This window comes from Bombyx mori, chromosome 14, assembly GCF_030269925.1.
Source record: "Bombyx mori chromosome 14, ASM3026992v2".
Classification (NCBI taxonomy): Eukaryota; Metazoa; Arthropoda; class Insecta; order Lepidoptera; family Bombycidae; genus Bombyx; species Bombyx mori.
In genome coordinates this window covers 5,490,736-5,511,853 of record NC_085120.1, presented here as the reverse complement: position 1 = coordinate 5,511,853, position 21,118 = coordinate 5,490,736, and the positions used below count along the sequence as shown (strand labels likewise).

The 21,118-nt window shown below is 38.5% G+C and overlaps 1 protein-coding gene across 5 annotated transcripts; it reads left to right on the top strand.

Annotated features, from left to right (window-relative positions):
• Positions 1-1,298: 1,298 nt before the first annotated feature.
• LOC101738196 (ecdysone oxidase) lies at positions 1,299-18,447 on the top strand. 5 transcript variants are annotated; one of them, XM_038015296.2, is made up of 5 exons: positions 1,299-1,319; positions 1,787-1,986; positions 15,449-15,640; positions 15,972-16,105; positions 16,700-18,447. In XM_038015296.2, exons 3-5 carry the CDS (start codon positions 15,493-15,495, stop codon positions 18,254-18,256), a joined length of 1,839 nt encoding a protein of 612 aa, XP_037871224.1. In that variant the 5' UTR covers positions 1,299-1,319; positions 1,787-1,986; positions 15,449-15,492; the 3' UTR covers positions 18,257-18,447. The 5 variants fall into 5 exon arrangements, with proteins under 5 accessions (XP_037871224.1, XP_004922639.1, XP_037871223.1 ...); XM_004922582.5 differs by lacking the exons at positions 1,299-1,319; positions 1,787-1,986 and adding an exon at positions 3,521-3,819; XM_038015295.2 differs by lacking the exons at positions 1,299-1,319; positions 1,787-1,986 and adding an exon at positions 6,468-6,766.
• Positions 18,448-21,118: the final 2,671 nt, after the last annotated feature.

The window sequence follows — 21,118 nt, the reverse complement described above, 5'->3', positions numbered from 1 at the left end:
CTAAGGATAGATTGTTCAATTGGCTATGGATTTGAAAGAAAGACTGGAAACATGGCCAAATTACGTACTAAATGAGTACGCTACCGCTAGTATTAGCTGAATAATTAAAAAAAAATCTGATATCACGTATCATCTTATCACTCAAACAATTTATTTATTTTTGTACCAATACAGCTAACTCATATTGTTCTCGAAAACGAAGACAGGTGACAGGTTGCAGTGTGGGCGATACCTAAAGTAATGGAAATTAAACAATCAGGCTCAAACAATTATCTTGACAGGCAATGTAAAATAATAATGAGCCGCTTGGTGCACACGGCCTCGTGGGACTAAATGGTAAATAGGCTGAGATTTATAAATAAACAGTTAATAGTTTATTCTCGTTTCGACTCCGGGAACGCTATCTTCACACCTTGCATACTATATCAGTTTAAAAGAGGAACTAAAAAAGTTTGTATACACTTCAAATGTATCATCGTATCAACTACACGTAGTCCTTGGTCTAGAAAATAGTGTAGGCTCCCAACAATTTCTAATCGTATGGGGATAAACTTTAGTTTTAATTATTGAAATATTTTTGTTTCTGTTCGTATGACGAATTCATCGATCAATTCAATCATTCAGCTCGATACGACATTCGATCGACTGATCTACTAGATTCTTTAGACGTTCTTAAGACCAGTGAGACTTCGCCAGGTTCATACTCTCACGGGAACCAATTTTTTCCTCTACCCTATCCAGTGAATACCTACTTGGTTCGAATAAAATAATGTTCTACCTACGTTACTAGACCCGTGTATCCTTCAAGACATATCTAGTTAACGAATGCTAGCTAATGTCAGAATTGAAATTAATGTTGTGAAGATTGTCATCTGTTTAGAACATTATCCGCCCGCCAGCGAGGGCGGGAGTCTGGCGATTTCCTCCTGAAAAAAAAAATTGTTTCATTTTTTAAACATGAATTATTATTGTTAGTTTTTGTTATAAAATTAGTGTTACGTAGATTGTGCTCCAAACTCGTAGCAGCCGTAATGAATACTTTAGGATAGCTTACTAGGATAGAAACATTCAAGCCTTTTGTATTTTTTGTAATCAGGAATAATAAGATTATTTTCTTACATAATATTTATAAAATCTTTAAAAATAAGTTGAATAAAGTTATAGTACCGGATCTATTATTCCTTTGAATGAACAAAATAATTATTTCTTTTGATAAATAAAATCAGAAACGGTTGTAGATATCCCAACAAAACGTGGTTACCGCACATTACTGCAATCAACACTAGTTTAAGTTGATCGTAAGTAGTATATTCATTCAGGTTTTTTTTTTTTTTTTTTTTTTTTTTTTTTATTGCTTAGATGGGTGGACGAGCTCACAGCCCACCTGATGTTAAGTGGTTACTGGAGCCCATAGACATCTACAACGTAGACGCGCCACCCACCTTGAGATACAAGTTCTAAAGTCTCAGTATAGTTACAACGGCTACCCCACCCTTCAAACCGAAACGCATTACTGCTTCACGGCAGAAACAAGCAGGGCGGTGGTACCTATCCGCGCGGACTCACAAGAGGTCCTACCACCAGTAATTACGCAAATTATAATTTTGCGGGTTTGATTTTTATTACACGATGTTATTCCTTCACCGTGGAAGTCAATCGTGAACATTTGTTGAGTACATATTTCATTAGAAAAATTGGTACCCGCCTGCGGGATTCGAACACCGGTGCATCGCTTCAACACGAATGCACCGGACGTCTTATCCTTTAGGCCACGACGACTTAAAAGGTAGCTAACAGTCTGTGTTTTTGTATTTCAGTCAGTGAGTAAGTACAGTCAGTACTTATTTTTAGTAATTCGAGTATTATTTTTTAAGAAATTTAATAATACTTCGATTGAGTTTTTATCGTACCTACCTAATTTTCCTAAGAAAATAAAATTTAAAACCGTGTAATAAAAAAAAAGTTTTTGATAACATTGGGATCAAGGTAAATATTTATTTTTAAAAATCATTAAAAACTTTTAAATTCCCGCTCTTTTTATGTTCTTAACTGAAAATAATGGCACCGCTTTTTTTAAAGATTTATAAGGTTAAGAATTCGATTTGGCTCGTGTATTTGACTTTTTATTATGTACTTATTGTAAAATGAAGTGAAAAAAATAATTGTACTCAATGTTAAGACGTAACTTGTTTCCTAGTACAATGAGTACCTACTATAGCTGAGATTATAATTACCTACATGTAATTAATTTAATGTTCTTGGCCTAATAGGCCTACTTAATACTCGTGGCTTCGTTATCTTTGTTGAAGGTATATAAGTCTTATTATATAGACTTATTAAATAAATGTAGACGGCTACGTCGGATAAAATTTTATCTTTATTGCATCAAGAGGTGATTGATGTTTATCAATGACTTCCATGGCTTAGGAATCACATAGATAATAACATTTATTGCAGATTATGTTTTGGCGTTATATTTGGCGTTTAAATAATCTTTCTGTATTTCAGTTCTTATGTTTTTGGGTAGCAGCAAACTAAAATAAACAGTTTGAATTAATGTCATGATATAATGAGCATTTGTGTTAGTAACACTACGGTTCTCGTATACATGTTTATTAGATTGAACGTAACATTAAACAAAAGTTAAGGTTCCCAGAGTAGCAGTACTTCGTTAATCAACAAGAAATAGCATAGAAAGATTTCTCCAAAACTGTTTTTCATAGCAATCTATCGATAAATACAGGTTCTACTATTGATGTTCTATACGTAAATTTTCAAATCGCTATTCATTACGTATCAATATTTAACATTTTTTATTCTTATTTAAGTCATATGTATTTTAATGTTATTAAAAAAAAAAATTGAAGTCGTCGTGGCTTAAAGAATAAAAATGCCCGTTGCATTCGTATCAGGCGACGTGCTTGTACCGGTGTTCGAATTCCGAAGGGAGGTACCAATTTTTCTAATTAAATGCGTATTTAAGAATGTAATAAAAATAAAAATCGCAAAAAATGTAATCAGCGTAATTACTGGGTGCAGCCAGCGCAGGGCCGGTTCTTATGGCGAGGCTTAGGGGAGGCCTATCTCTAGCAGTGGAGGTCTGTGAGTTTTTTTGAAGTGAAAACTTCTTTAGAATCGTTGTGATTTCAACCACCAGTAATATAGATAGAATTAACGGTGATGAGGAGTCTTGTGAGCCCGGGCGGGTTGGTATTACCGCTCTATCTATTTCCGCTGTGTAACAGTAATGCTTTTCGGTTTTAAAGGTTGGACAGCTGTTGTACTGTCAAACTAGGACTTAAAACTCATCTTTCAAGGTGGTTGACGACATTCACGTTGTGCCTGTCCTGTCTACGGCTTCCGGTAACAACTTAACACCAGATGGATCGTGAGCTCGTCCACCATTCTAATCAATAAAAAACAAACTAGTAGGCCTTGATTTTGAATCTACATTAAGTGACAATTAACCCTGGACTGGTTTTTTAAATGTTTTAAGCTGCTTTCATTGATACACAGCTGTGACGACGAAAATTCTCCAGCATAGTTTATTCGATCGCCGAATCTCGCACAAGTAAACAAAGCTACAAACAGTCGTTCGATAGTTTATTTCGAAATCTATTTTAAGTGATCTAATCTTAAAGACTTTTCATTCTCTTGAATGAAAAAAAAAAAACTTGTTTTCATATTACTTATTTGATGCACGAACATTAAGATCAATCAGTGATTTATGATGCCCTAAAATTCAAATTATCGAATCATGTGATCAGTGATTCTAGAAGAACAGTTTAAAAAAATTGTATGGACATTACAAAGGTTGAGGTTTGTAATCTTTAGTGCTTTCTAATTATGATGACGAGTTTGTGTGAATCCTTAAAGGAGGTCTATGCCAAAAAGTTTAGGAACTATGTGGGTCCAATTTTGATTACCATCCTTGTAGTGAAAGTTACTCGTGAACATAAACTAAGTATTTGCTTAGTTCTGAATTTGTCAATCTCCACTAAAGCTCATGTGTGGCCAGGATTCAAAGTAGCGACAATAAGAATAGGCTATAAGGCTTAGACTATGTGAGCGAAAACTAACTTGGATCCCGCAATGAACTAGACAATAGGATGGGTAAGAAGTCAGATTCCGTGAAAGTTGAAGACAATGAAAGATTGAAAGGCACTTGGCCAGGAAGTCGGAAATGCTTCAGTCGAGTCTAAGTTCATACAACGGATTACTTATAGTGATGGGACCTATATGTTATAAAATTCTGGACTATTTCAGCCAACTGAAGTAAGATCTGTGTGAAAAAAATATTTCAGAATTCAACATATTAACAAGTTTGTTGCCCGCGTGATTATGTTCCCAGGAATATTATGCGCTGTGCTCTTATTTATACTGATGTATTGAGCAATTGCTAAAAGATGATTCGAATTCCTTAATGTGACTTTTCTTGTGGAATGTAATGATCCATTTCCGTTCTTGTTTTTTTTTGTCGAATACAGCAAAAGAGCGCATAAATACTACGTGCTATAGTTTTTTTGTACGTTTGAGTCCCAACATAGTCGTAGCACTCAATCCACCGTTTTATCCATTATTTTTCTTTTTTTTTTATTGCTTAGATGGGTGAACGAGCTCACAGCCCACTTAGTGTTATGTGGTTACTGGAACCCATGGACATCTACAACGTGAATGCGCCACCACCTTGAGATACAAGTTCTAAGGTCTCAGTATAGTTACAACGGCTGCCCCGCCCTTCAAACCGAAACGCATTACTGCTTCAAGGCAGAAACAGACAGGGTGGTGGTATCTAACCGTGCGGACTCACAAGAAGATCCTACCACCAGTAAATTAGGGCGCAGATGCATCGTCTAGGAAGTAGAAATAAAAAAAAAACTTCTTAAGGATCAGAATATCGTAGGTATCTGCTACGTGTTGAAGAAATAAGGCCGTGAATGTGTAGAATTAATTTACATAATTTAAAGTTAATATTAAAAAAATAATAATAACGAACGATCCTCGTTGCATGTCAAGGTTAATTTGGTTTCAAAACCTTCATTTAAATGCGTTTTGTATATTTAATTCACGGTCTTAGCGCAGTTCCTGTCTTAATAGATAAGATACTCAGTGTTCCGACGAAATGCGACGGCTCTGGGTGCTATCTTCATTTACTTAGACCTACCGAACGTAGCTAGAATCGCCCTTTAGGTTATAAAGGCAGGGGAAAAACTTAGATATTACTGGACAGGTTTTAGTCGGATTCTTCCTTAACTGCTTTTATAACATTTTTATTATGAATAAATGACCTTTAATTATACTTATTAATAGCTTTGTATTTAAATATTCGACTATAACCGAGCGGATGGAGAGATATGAATAATTGTAAACGTACATTATTTAGCAGAAAATGGCACGGAAATAAAATTTCAAAATTAAAATGTCTCTTTAATTATACTAGGATTTATGGTTAGACTGTATCCTTGTAAAATTTTAATGCAATAATTATTTTTCTGTACATAAAATGAATTTTGGAAAGTTTTTTAAGTCGTTGTGGCCTAAAGGTTAAGACGACCGGTGCATTCGTATCTCGATGCACCGGTGTTAGAATCCGGCAGGCGGGTACCAATTTTTCTAATGAAATATGTACTTAACAAATGTTCACGATCAGCTTCCACGGTGAAGAAATAACATCGTGTAATAAAAATCCAACCCACAAAATTGCGTATTTATTGGTGGTAGGACCTCTTGTGAGTCCGCGCGGGTAGGTACCACCACCCTGCCTATTTCTGCCGTGAAGCAGTAATGCGTTTCGGCTTGAAGGGTGGGGCAGCAGTTGTAACTATACTGAGACCTTAGAACTTCTATCTCAAGGTGGGTGGCGCATTTACATTGTAAATGTCTATGGGCTCCAGTAACTACTTAGCACCAGGTGGGCTGTGGGATCGTCCAATTATCTAAGCAATAAAAAATAAAAAAATATAGCTATTTTTGTGGGAAACCACGTTATGCTTTTGCAACACGATGAAAAACGGTCTATTTTAAAACGGTGCTAAGGTCCAAGCATGAACAGGTTTACGTGATAGAGGTTCATGTTGCAATGTCACTCATACGACATTCACGGAAGGACGATGAATCGAATAGCTTTGTATTTAAATATTCGACTATAACCGAGCGGATGGAGAGATACAAATAATTGCAAACGTAAATTCTTTAGCAGAAAATGGCACGGAAATAAAATCTCAAAATTAAAATGTCTTTTTAATTACTTATAGTACGATTTATGGTTAGACTGTGTCCTTGTAAAATGTTAATGCAATAATAATTATTTTTCTATACATTAAAATGAATTTTGGAAAATTTATAGCTATTTTTGTGGGAAATCACGTTATGCTCTTGCAACACGATGAAAAACGGTCCATTTTAAAACGGTGTTAAGGTTCGATCATGAACAGGTTTACGTGATAGATGGATAAAGGTTCATGTTGCAATGTCATTCGTGCGACATTCACGGAAGGACGTTGAATCGAAATCATGGAACGAAACCGCATTTTATCGTCGTTTGAATCACGGTTTCGTATTTCGTGAATATCCCGACTCGAATATTGTTAAAGATTTAATTAAAACACGTTTTTATTATTTATATTATAGCAACAGATATGTTATCTTCATAGTAACTGACTCTTCAAATCTGATCGCGCCATATATATCTACATACCTACCGATATAGTGCACACACATGTTGACAAGTAGCATTAATGAAAAGTACAAAAGATGGGATAAGCGCGTGAGTAAAAAAGATAGCTATAATTGGAACGATTGCACTTGTTATATTATTATTGCATTTGTTTAGACGCGACTAAAGACGAAACGTCCCAATTGGCCTGTTTTCGAGTCTTCATTTGACGTGCGCTTGAAACATATCTGCTTATTTTTACATAATATAAAATATCATTGATATTATATATAAAAATGAATTGCTGTTTGTTAGTCTCGTTAAGACTCGAGAACGGCTGGACCGATTGGGCTAATTTTGGTCTTGAATTATTTGTGGAAGTCCAGAGAAGGTTTAAAAGGTAGATAAATACAAAAATATTCGGAATTAAATAAAAATAACAATTTTGTTTTTCCTCTGATGTGTCCCCCTTCAGACGGATTCCTTTTGTTTGCTTTAAGTTTGTTTTATACAAAAAATTTGGTATTTTATTTATCGATTGAGGCACTACGAAGTCTGCCGGGTCAGCTAGTGTACAATAAATACATTACCGTCGTTTTGAATTCGTTTAAAATATTTGGCATATTTTACAACAGCATGCAATATTGTAACATAATCATATGCATATATTTTGTTCATTGTTAATTATAGTTCTTTGACAAAACAAAACCGTTTTCTTTTCTTGTGCGGCAGATATAGTCAGCGCGAATTTACTTATCAGTGCGAACTCACAATCGTCTACCATGAGAAATTTGAAGGGTTTTATTATATTACAGGATATTATCTCTTTGTGAAATTCATTTGTGATCAATTTACCGTTTAGGTTGAATGACCTAAAGGAGATGCGAGGGAGACGCTTCTGAAATGATATCTCTCCTTTTTCGCGACTGCCAAATTGTTGGCTGAAAATAGTTTTTTACTTTTTATGGGTAGACCAGTGATTATCAAACTTATTTCTTTTACCGCCCCCTTTGAATATCAATTATTTTTCAACGCCCCCCATTTTTTATACACCCCTAAAACTTTAAAACCACAATTTAATTAATTTAATTAATAAATGTTGTATTAATTTTAGTAAATGTGGAACCACGTAGTACATATGTATTTGTAGATGCTATTATTGTTTCTTCATATTATTATATGTCCGTACATTGCTACAGAGCGTGTATTTGCAAATTTGCAAAGTAAAAATGAATTCTTCTCATCAATATGTTTGCTTAAATTCAGAATTACCAAAATAAATTGCTAGTTCACTGTACTATTACTATGCTAATTTATTAGAACGAAACTATTTTTTTTTAATATCTTTCTCATTAATATAAGATTCTCATCATGAGATAATTAAAAATTTATATTTCGACTAGTAAATAATACTACTAACAATAATAACTTATTAAACTACGAATAAGCTAAACCTGGAAGACGTAGAGGATTTCATTTATCTGGGCTCCGTCATAGCTAGTAATGGATCCTCCGAAAAGGACCTCAGAAGGCGAATCAGTATGGCAAAGAGGACTATGTCCCAAATGGACCGTGCTTGGGTGGCATTTTTCTCTACGGCGCAGAGACTTGGACCCTCAAGAAAGCCGACCGCCAACGCATCGACGCGTTTGAGATGTGGTGCTGAAGGAAAATGCTCGGGATTCGTTGGACAGAACACAGAACCAACGAATCCATTCTTACCGAGCTCAAGATTCCAATGCGCCTCCGCACTACATGCGCGCGGAGGAGTTTAGAGATCTTTGGACATATCGCCAGAAAGAGCGGTGACAATCTGGAAAAGCTGCTGGTAACAGGCAAGGTATGCGGGAGAGGGCACAGAGGCAGAAATCCAATGCGCTGGTCGGACCAAATACATTCCACTCTTAATACTTCAGTCCACGTTGCTATCCATACAGCTGAGGACAGGCAGGAATGGCGCAAGATGATGCAGGAGAAAGTTATTAGAGGAGGCCACGACCCTCAGCACTGAGGATTATCGACGCAAGAAGGAAGGAAACTACGAAAAATAAATTAATATCATTTCGTATTATAGATAAATATGGGCAATTTTTCATAGAATTTTAGTTTATAATTTAGAACTGGTTCAAATAAAAACCGCCGCCTAAGTCAGCGTTTTTATTATTTGTAATAATTAATATCTGTACTAATATTATAAAGAGGAAAGATTTGTTTGTTTGTATTAAATAGGCTCCGAAACTACTAAGCCGATTTGAAAATTCTTTCACTGTTTGGAAGCTTCACTATTCCCGAGTGACATAGACTATAATCTTTTTTTTTAAAAAATTGGGTGTCCTTACTAAAACTCCAATAATTTAACCCAAGGTGTAAAAAAAATTACCTAAAATATTTTTTACGTCGCGTGCCCTACGAAAACTGTTGATGATAGAATAAAATAATGTACTACGACTTTGTAAAAAGTCGTAGTACACAGGAGTTTTGCTGAGTTTGCTCATCTTGCCACCGCTCGGGTGGCGCATGTCGTCGGCAAAATCAGGAAATTGGGCCTCGACGTGACACTCAGTAAATCCGAGGCGATGTGGTTCCACAGGCCGCGGAGAGTGCCACCTATCGATGCCCATATCATGGTTGGAGGCGTCCGTATCGGGTCGGGGTGCAGTTGAAGTACCTCGGCCTCATTCTGGACAGTTGGACCTTCCGTGTTCACTTTCAGAACCTGGTTCCTCGTTTGTTGGGGGTGGCCGGCACGTTAAGCCGGCTTCTTTCTAACATCGGGGGGCATGACCAGGTGACGCGCCTTATACGAGGCGCCCGTGTGGGGTCACTGGCCGTAGGGGTAGCGAAGTTGCTGCAACGGCCGCAACGCACCATCGCAGTCAGGATCATCCGTGGTTATCGCACCATCTCTTTCGAGGCGGCGTGTGTACTGGCTGGGACCCCGCCTTAGGTCCTAGAGGCGGAGGCGCCCGCCGCTGACTATCAGTGGTGGGCTAACCTTCGTGCCCGGGGCGTGGCGCGTCCCAGCCTCACTGTGATCAGAGTGCGGAGGGCCCAATCTCGGCGGTCCGTGCTGGAGTCATGGTCCAGGCGGCTGGCCGATCCTTCGGCTGGTTGTAGGATCGTCGAGGCGATTCGCCCGGTTCTTGTGAATTGGGTGAATCGTGACAGAGGACGCCTCACTTTCCGGCTCACGCAGGTACTCACTGGGCATGGTTGCTTCGGTGAGTTCCTGCACCGGATCGGAGCCGAGCCGACGGCAGAGTGCCACCATTGTGGTTGCGGCTTGGACACGGCAGAGCATACGCTCGTCGCCTGCCCCGCATGGGAGGGGGTGATGGCGTGTCCTCGTCGCAAAAATAGGAAGCGACTTGTCGTTGCCGAGTGTTCTGGCATCGATGCTCAGTGACGACGAGTCGTGGAAGGCGATGCTCGACTTCTGCGAGTGCACCATCTCGCAAAAAGGAGGCGGCGGGGCGCGTGAGAGATGCACAGGCCCGCCGCCGTCGAGCGGGGTCCAGGGAGGCGGATCTCGCCCAAGCCCTGGCTGGCCCTCTAAGTGTTTCGGGTCTCCCTCACATGTCGACCTGGGGACCGGTGAAGGGGGCCTAAGAAGACGACGTGCAAGCTGCTCTGCACACGTTTTACGCATGAGCATCCGGGTGATGGAAGCTCCGGCTATCCTCAACCCACGCTGGTTCTGACCCAGCGGGGTATTCTGTAGGATAGACCATTCTAACCGGCGCCATCTAAGCGGGTTTCGGACAGCCTGCCGACCGAGAGGGCTGGTGGTCGTGGCGCCGACGACCGCCGGTCTGGCGTCCCGAGGGGGATGGTGATGGAAGGGATGTGCTCCGCACTAAACGCTTCACTTTCCCCCCTTTGCCTTTTCATGAGCTCTGTCTCATGCGAGGTTTGGATGCTGGTTGTTGAGCGACAGGAGGCTTTAGTCGGTTCGACTCCGACATGCCCCGCCCTCCATCCCCAGTGAAGAGCGGAAGTCCGGCGATTTCCTCCTGACAAAAAAAAACGTGTGGCACTCGGGAACTGCGGCGGTAAAGCTATTGCATAGCATTTTTTATCAACTTATGACATTATAATTAGACAATGATAATTTAATATTAAAACAATAATAAAACAAGACCACGCTATATTAAACTTTAATAAAGGCAAAACCTTAACTGTCCCCTTCACACTCATAAGCTAAACCGCGCGAGAGAGAGATGGGCAGACTTTTCATGATGCGCATGCAGTGTGACGTCACGCCACGCGCTTATTCACAAACACTACACAAGCGCAACGTGTAAATGTGTTGAACGCGAGCTACATGGTAGGCGGAGTGAGGGATGTTAGGTTTTTTTCGTTACGGAATTTCATGATTCGGTCGCCGCGCTCAAGGCCCGCGATAAAAGCTATGCAATAGCTTAAAAATGTATGAACTTGTAATAAAATCTCCTTGGCTATACTATTTGTATCTGGCTGGTTTTGGTATGATTAAAAGTTTAAATTTGAAAGAAGATAATTCCAAATTAAAATTAAGAAGATGTGTGATTTTTATTATTTTTCGTACTGTCAAGATGAGTGAATCTAATGAAGATATTCGATACATTTTAAAATTTTAATACAAAAAAGGTAAAACAGCAACGCAAGCCGTGAAAAAAATTGCGATGTTTATGGACCTAGTGCAGTGTCTGTGAGAGTAGCACAAATTTGGTTTAAGCGTTTTCAATCCGGAAATTTTGATGTCAAAAATGCACGTCACTCTGGTCGCCCTATTACGGATAAAACCGATGCCATTTTTGAAAAAGTGGGGCAAGATCGGCATATCAGTAGTTACGACGAAACTGAAGAACTGGGAATTGACCACAAAATAGTTATGGCGCATTTGAAAAAAACTGGGTACACAAAAAAGCTAACTGAAAGAAACCTAATGAACCGTGTACTCATTTGTGATTCTTTATTAGGACGTAATGAAACCGAACCATTTTTGAAGAAGCTGATAACTTGTGATGAAAAGTGGATCACGTACGACAAGAACGTACGAGAAAGGTTGTGGTCAAAGGCCGGTCAGGCTTCACAGACTCTGGCGAAACCCGGGTTAACTCGCAACAAGGTGATGCTGTGTGTGTGGTGGGATTGGAAGGGCATTATACATTATGAGCTGTTACCACCAGGCAGGACCATCGATTCTGAACTCTACTGCGAACAACTGATGAGATTAAAGCAAGAAGTTGAGAGAAAGCGGCTGGAATTAATCAACAGAAGGGGTGTGGTTTTTCATCACGATAACGCTAGACCTCACACATCTTTAGCCACTCAACAAAAATTAAGAGAGCTTGGCTGGGAGGTGTTAATGCATCCGCCGTATAGTCCTGACCTTGCACCTTCAGATTTCAACCTGTTTCGGTCTCTTCAGAATTCTTTAGGCAGTGTCAGGTTAACATCACGAGAGGACTGCCAAAACCAATTGTTGCGGTATTTTGATCAGAAGCCCCAAAATTTCTATAGCAATGGGATCATGTCCCTACCTACAAGATGGCAAAAAGTTATCGAACAAAATGGTACCGACATACTTTAGTTAAATGTGAATAACCTATATTAAAAAATGTTGTGAATTTTCTTAAAAAATGCGAAGAAACTTTTCCCCAACCTATTATTATATGGAAATAAAATAGTAAACAATGTTTACAATAAGTGAGCTGTTTAGGCTTACTATACCATTTGACATTGGACGGTAATGGGTAAATTAAGTAAATGAAATTACAAATTTTACAGCGCCCCCCTAACCCACATCAACGCCCCCCATTTTTTCCTGGGCCCCTTAACGCCCCCCTCTAGGTTTCAAACGCCCCCAGGGGGGCGTTATCGCCCACTTTGAGAAAGACTGGGGTAGACCATGTGATCTCACAGCCCATTCGGTGCTAACTTTTTATTGGAGCTTATGAGCATAAGGAAGTCAATGCTACCACTCACTCACTTTTGGACATGAGATGAAACCCTTATAATAATCCTGCCATACAAACCAGAATGCATGACTGTTTCACGAGAGACATAAACTTCTCTGGCTGAGCCCTTGCTCGCCCACGTGCCCCGGTAAAACTGGAAAAGCCTCCGGGTCACCAGTAATCGCTCAAACATAAAAAAAGACATAGATAAGATGGACGGACTCACTCGTGTCGATCTACCTTCCACTAGCGAACTGACTCTCTCTTTTCTTGACTGAACATCACATAATTACGTAAGGTTGACTTCTAGAAGAGTAGCTACCGACTCGCCGAACAGATGAGATTATTAATAAAATAATATTTTGTCTTCTATATACGTAAACAAGAGTTGCAACATTAGGAACACGCTGTAATGTAATTTCTTTTTGTGTTCTCGGTTATTACTCGATCTATATGGCCCTAAACACGTCATTACGGTTCCTCCCGATCCATTAACGGTGCTTTTAGGTACCTCAAGTACCGTCCTCGCCGAACCCATCGCTTGCGACGAAGGGCTTGACGAATAAAATAACTATAGACACAGCCCACTGAATTTCTCGCCAGATCGTCTAAGTGGGTCGTGTTTCCGATCCGGTGGTAGATTCTGCGAAGCACTGCTCTTGCTAGGGCCAGTGTTAGCAACACTCCCGGTTTGAGCTCCGTGAGCTCACCTACACGTCAAGGAGAAGCTGATGTAGTCTATCAAGGCTATCAGCATAGGTAGGAAAAAAAACATAAAGATCTATATGAGGTTTATCATCTCATGAACAGCTAAAGGCGGTGGTCGTTTCAAGCACACTCAAATCAATACACATCTTGTAAATTGAATACTGTCACGGGATCGAATGGTTTATAAATTAGATAGAAGACGAAGAAATTACTTGTCTCAATTTACACTGGTCCGTATTCACCTTTACTAATTGGTTACCTACTATTAAACGTGCCTATTTGAACCGAAGAGGTTAATTTGTGTAATTATGTGTGTCCTTTTTCACCCTTACTTCTAGAATTAAAAAAGAAAGCTGCAGGAAAATGTATTTTCTTTGGTAATCAACTCTTAATTTTGCTATTTTATAGGTATATTTTTAGTGGTCAAATTAATAATATCATGGAACCTATGTCAAACTATTATGGTCATATTCTTTGAGACTTTGAGATGCACATTAATTTAATTTACTATTTTGTTTTTAGTCCTTGGTCAAAATTGGTATATGACTTATCGCCCGCGTGGTATTAGGTGGTTACCGGCGTACACGGGCAACGTAACGTTCTCACCACCACCCAGCTTCAGACATGAGGTCGAAATCTCAATTGTATAGTAAAACGAATTTCCTACACTTTAAACCGGAACACCTGATGGCTTTGCAGTCGTTATGATAATCGTCTTATCGTTGCCGCCGCTGACTACTCCCCGAATCCTGATCACGCAGGAGCCAGTAGACACGTTTTTACAGATCCAATAACCTGTGCATTAAACGCCTTCAGCTCTAACACTAGGAGCTGGCTTAGGGACTCCGGTAACCGTACTCATCGAACTCGACAAAGAGTTCCACGTGCAACTTAACCCATGCATCAGCCCGCTGAGTTTCATGCCGGATCTTCTAAGCGGATCGTGATTTCGATTCGGTAGTAGATTCATCCGCGAAGCTACTGCTCTTGTTAGGTCTCCATCAGAGGTGCTCGGGCAGCTGTTAGCTAATCTCACACCCCCTGGACGAGCTTTTGCTAAACATTCAATCATAAAAAAAGCTTTGCAGTAGAAACGGGTACGTTAGTGGTGCCTATCCGTGCCAGGTTGCAATTAAGTCCCGTAAATGTCTTCACGGTAATTAAACACTAAATGTAATGATGAAAACTCACCAAAGTCGAGATATCCTTGAGCTTACGTACTTAATATAGAAGTAGTTACATAATAAAAAAGTACATAATAGAAAATTGTTATGCATTCAGCAAAATATTACGCATAATATTATGCAGTTTGTTAGCGACCTTGTGGAACGTGATCACTAGACGACCTCGTATTTTAACGAACCATAACGATCAAAACTTATTATATTATTTTATTTTTCTCAAAAGAAGAGTCGAAACTTTATAAAAACATTTTTGAATGCTATACTCAAAACAAAAAATTGCACGTCTTTAAAACTAAATAGAACATTTTAGATCCATTTTGCTTTTCTGAATATATCGAGGATTGAAAGGTATTTGGTATAAGAGACATTTGTTTATTTACATAATTTAACGCGAATTTCTCTTTGTAATTAAACCTGCGTTTTATTTGGTATCAATCAGCATCAACAGTTCGATGTTTTTAATTAAACTTCAATTAAGTTTACTCCATTCAAATAGTTGAAGAATTTTTTTTTGTTATGTTTTTCCAAAATTGAAATTTTAATGGCTGTCCTTCCTGTAAAAGTGCAAAAATCTAGCTTAAACCACTTTTCTTGCACTCCTCGATATGATTATGCTTCAAATACAATGTAATGAAAAATATTGTGTGTTTCGAAAGTTCTGAAATTGAATTGAATTATTATAAAATATTATAAATAATCAGGATAATAATATAAATGTATCATAAGGATTCTTTTTTCATTCTATCGGTTTATAGAAAATGTTACGATATAAACTTCCGTTTTTCATTACATAGCTTACGTAAAATAGAATAATATTAAAAAAAAACTGCATTTGTTGTAAGCACCAATGGCCTCAATTTATAGTTACTTTTCTTAAAACTAATTTTTTGTAAATTAAATTATGTAAAATTATTTCCTTATAAGTTGCGTATTTTTTAAATTAGTTTCCACTGTTTTAGAAACGAGGATTGCCTTGCAAATAAATGAGATTATTTTTCCCAAAATGATTTCATTGAATACGGTGGCGAACGAGTTCTTCAAAATTTTGCAAGCGTCTCAGTCTTCGTGGTTAGTTCGCTGGCTGCTTAATGCCCTTGCTTTATCCCAAGCAATTCAACCCAATGGATGGCCAGAGAACTATAAACCATTAGGTAATGATTTAAAATTACGTATGATTCATTTAAAAATCAGACGAAAATCAATGGTTCATATTGTATCATATTATTTAATTTGAAAATCAATGTATTTTGGGCTTATAGTAATACGTATCGAATCTATCTTTCGAAATATTTACAATACTTATTTGTGTGACATTTTTAACAACAATACCCCGTGCCTATACACAAATAAATAATTTGATCTTGATTGATTTTTATGTTCACGTAGATATCCCAATGTCTTTCTGTTTGTTTAATATACAATGTCAAAAATATTTTATGGATTTTTTAATCATTTGGATTGAATTATTATTTTGTGTTACAGACGGAGAAAGATTTAACTTCATCGTAGTCGGATCTGGCTCTGCTGGTGCTATTGTTGCAACTAGATTGAGTGAAGTTCCACACTGGACTGTTCTGTTAATAGAAGCTGGAGGTGACCCTCCACCAACTAGTGTGGTATTTATATTTTTTGAATAGAATCATCTTCCGAAATCCTTTCGATTGGATCTTTCAATTAAACAAAATATATTAAATAGTTCTTAACATTCTTCTTGGTTACGGGTATAGGATTCAGGATTTATCCTGTAATTTAAATATTTAGTATTTTAATACTGAACTACTTTTACTGAAAAATCGGTTTATTTATAGTTACGAAATTGCTGACGAAAAGAAGCAAACTCAACGAATAATATTGGGCTCCTAAGTCAAGTTTGATATAATTGTTTTTTTTTCAAAGCATTTATGGGCCGAGTAGAGTTTCCAAAAAAACCTATGGTAGGATGGACCGATGACTTAGTCAGAACGGCGGTGCAGAAATGAATGAAAATGGTGGGCGATCGAACATTAGGGCGTAAAAAAGGGGAAGCCTATGCTTAGCAATGGGTACTAAAGGCCTGAAGATGATGATGATGCACGAATGTGAAAGTACAATTGACTCTTCATATAAATATTTATCTGTAGCCATTTGATTAAAAGTTCAAGAAGAAATAGACCAAATCCCACAGACTTCTAAATATGAAAGGTTTTGTTTGATAGAAGATTTGTTTCTAGGTTCCAAGTCTGTTTGCAACTCTCTCAAACACTGAATACGATTGGTCTTACAAAGCATATCTTGATGAAGGGGTTGGTGAAACTCATCCTGGTAGAGCAATTTTTATGACCAGAGGTAAAATGCTTGGAGGAAGTTCGTCCAATAACTACGAGATATACACGAGAGGCGTCCCTCAAGATTACGAGGAATGGAATCTAGAAGCTCCTGGTTGGGACTGGAACACTTGTCTTTATTATTTCAAAAAACTTGAAAATATGACTGATATTTCATTATTCCAAAATCCTTATAATGCTCATCTTCATTCTACCAATGGGCCTGTAGCCGTTAGCAGGCCAGAAGATAATGCGTATAGTTTAAAAATAAATGAAGTCATGTTGAAAAGTTATGAAGAATTGGGCATCAGAAGAGTTTTGGAAAACAATGGCCCAGAAATAGAAGGAATTTCAAGGCCTCATTTCACTTTTGCTAATGGTAGAAGATCCAGTACTGCTGAATCGTATCTAAGACCCACAAAAGGTAGACCGAACTTGTTTATTGCAAAATATGCGAGGGTAGTTAAAATTTTATTGGATCCCTACACCAGAACTACTTATGGTGTTAAAGTTATGTTACAAGATGGTAATGTTATTAATCTATTTGCTGATTCTGAAGTTATTTTGTCAGCAGGAACAATCGATAGCCCTAAATTGCTAATGCTTTCTGGCATAGGACCCCATGAAGTTCTGCAAAAACATGATATCGATACAATCGTAAACTTGCCAGTGGGTAAAAACATGCAAGATCACGCATATGCGCCTATTCTTTTCACTGGAAAAGCCGGACTGTCTAGTATAATTCCTAATCTTGTTCTTGCCACTCAATTGGATTCGTTTCCAATTCCAATACAATCCGGTTTCTTCAGTTTGGGAGGTTCAGTTTCGCAGAGTAAGCCGGATTTCCAAATTTTTAGTCAAAATATTGGAGCATCGGCTTCAGTGTTGATCAGGTATGGTTGCTCGGCGATAACCAATTACAATGATGAGTTTTGTTATTCGCTTGCAAAGCCAAATAATATTAGGGAAATTATTCTGGCGTCAGTTCTATTACTACATCCGTATTCAAGAGGACAAGTTAGTTTAAGGAGCAACAATCCTCTCGATGATCCAATAATTGAATTAGGATATTTCAGAGATGATTTTGATTTACATAAATTAACCGAAGGTCTAAAATTTATAAGTAATCTAGTCAATACAAGTTATTTAAGGAAAGTCAATGGAACTATACCAAAGCTTGCTGTATCTCCATGCAAAGAGTTCGTCTGGGGCTCAGACGATTATTGGACATGCTACGTCAGAAATGTAGCTGGTTCTCTGCTTCATCCAGTTGGAACGTGTAAGATGGGGGCTGACGGAGTAGTCGATGAGAGATTAAATGTTCACTCCGTTAAAGGATTGAGAGTTGTGGATGCTTCTGTTATGCCAAAAATACCAAGTGCGAATATTAATGCACCTACTATGATGATAGGAGAGCACGCGTCTGATCTCATCAAAGAAGATTACGGCGTATTTTCTAGATGACATTAATATGTCATATGTTAATGAAGTTTGAATAATATTAATCATACTAGTGAATTTTAAAATAATTATAATTAATTATAATTAACGCTATTATTATCAGGCCATAAATTAAATAGTTTATTTTCAATGTTAAATGTTTGTGATGTTGCAGTACTTTTTTAAATAAATAAATAAATTTTGTGCAATTTAAATTCTAGTTTTTGTCTGTGAGAAAGCAATTTACACCGCTGTGCAAGTTTGAAGATTACCGTTCTTGATGTCAGTACGTATTGTAATTAGAAACGGGGGATGTTAAGGAGTTCATTACCATCACAGTGGGTCGCATATCGATCATTTCCATGACAAAGGCCTCTCCCTCGAGTTATGGTAATGATCGCGAAGAGAATCGTCGAACGAAGTCGACGTTTCTGAGTGATTTTTAATGTTTGAATAAATACAGCATTGATGTCGATTTGATACTTATTTTATTCTCTGAAAATGGCAAATAAAAATTCTAAAGTAAATGATTTTCTTTATCTATTCAACTATTTTGAGTAAATGTATGCCTTTCAATAGAAATATTAATTACTACTTAACCACTTCAGGAACGAATGTTTTAAATACAAAAAAAAACATGAATTTAGTTTATTATTTATTGCGATTTTCAATATGCGGTCATTTTCTATTGAACACAATTCAATAAGTAAAAAAAAACAAATATAATGAATATTAATTTTTAAAAAAAAGTCCACATTCTAGCCATTAAATAATTTAATACAAAAAAAAAAAAAACGTACAAATGCCAATGTCAATGACCCTGAAGAGATTAAACTCGAGTAAGTTTTTAAAACCATATGTAAATACAGATATAATATTTTTGACATTGATATTATGTTTATCTTAGTGTGGGTGTTCAAATGAGCCATCTTGTCAATTATGAGTATAGTAAAAGCAATTAGCCGGTCAAACTCATCATATTAGTTCAAGAAAATAAACGACAATTTCTAAAACTCTAAGCTAATTTTTTGTTCTGACGAAAGGATGTATTCTCTATTGTAATTTATTATTTTTATTCGAGTGTCATTAGAGTTCGACATTAAAAAACAAACCGGCTATTTTATATTGTGTACTTGGGCAAACAAACTTACCTTAAGTAATTGGAATTCAACGCCGCCTAGACTACTGGTCTTTTTTTGACCGGTACTTTATCACGCACACTCATCCAACCCGGAACTAGGATTCCCTGTACTATGGAAACCAGAGACTGATAAACTGACTTATATATGTTTAAATACATACATATATAGATAATAAAAACCCAGACAAAGAACAAACAAACCTTTTTCATCACACGAATGTTTGCCCGATGTGGGCATAGAGCCCTTTGCCCTTGACGCAAACGCAACGCGTCAGGGGCGCGTAGTAGCAATACCGACTCAGTCAAAATTATTAAAAAAATATATAATTATAGATATAATGCTTAAATAAGACAGACCAATAGAATAGCTTACATGTACAATGCGTTCAAAACAATAAATCACATCTGAATCTTTTGGTAGTTTTTCTTTTCGCAGAAATCAGACGGATTCGAACGTCAAAAATTAAAATAGAAACGTTTTTTTTTTTTTTTTAAACCTATGCTGATAGCCTTGAGAGGCTATTTCAGCTTCACCCTAACGTTAGTAAGTGAGCTCGCGGGGCTCAACCGGAGAGTTGCTAACACTGACCCTAGCAAGAGCAGTGCTTCGCTGAATCTACCACCGGATCGGAAACGCGACCCACTGAGAAGATCCGGCGAGAAACTCAGTGGGCTGTGTCTATGGGTTAGTTCGCTCGTCGAGCCCTTCGTCGCAAGCGACGGGTTCGACGAGGACGGTGACCGGTGCTTGTGGTGCCTAAAAGCACCGTTAATGGATCAGGAGGATCCGTAATGACGTGCTTTGGGCGACGTCGACGGTTTACCATTCGGTCTACTGGGTCGGGTATGTAATTTCCAGCGGCTACGATGAGAGGGTTCTCATGTCGTGCCGCCTTCTCAAAATGGCGCAGCGATGCCGACTGTAGATACTTACTAAAAGAGTCGAGCTCCAGGTCGTCGTGGAGATCCACATTCCTAAGGAACCAAGGCGCTCCGACGGCTATCCTGCAGAATCGTGATTGAATAACCTGAAGGGATTTCAAGTTGGTGCGGGCTGCGTGAGCGAACACTACGCTTGCATACGTCATGACGGGGCGTATGCAAGTTTTGTAGAGAGTTACCTTATTGCGGAGGGACAGTTTGCTTCGACTACAAAGCATTGGATAGAGTCGTCCTAGAATAAACGCGGCGCGGTCGCGTACCGTTTTTATATGGGGACGGAATGTCATCCCTCTGTCGAGGGTGACGCCTAGATATTTGACCTTCGAGACCCACGGAATGGGCTGGCCAAAGAGAGTGATGGGATTAACGGCGGAGGTGTTTGCGCGCCTACTACGGAGTGGGATGCTCGAAGTGATGTTCGGAGGGCGACCCCTTTTGAAGAGCACCGCAGCGCTTTTCGTGGGGTTAATGTCTATTCGCCACTTCCGGAACCACTGTCCCATGGTGGCTACTGCGATCTGGAGTCGCCGATGAAGCAGCGACATCTTCCTACACGAGTAGTAGATAGCCGTGTCATCGGCGAAGAGCGCTAGATGGGTCTCCGGAGACCGGGGTATATCATTGATATACAAACTAAATAATAACGGGGAGAGTGCGGAGCCTTGCGGGACTCCGGCGGTCAGTTGACGGGGACGAGAACGAGTTCCCTCTACTCGATATCGAAACGAACGGTTCGACAAGAAGTCTCGTATGATGAGCACGAGTCTGTCTGGCACTCCCATGTTGTACAGTTTATAAATTAA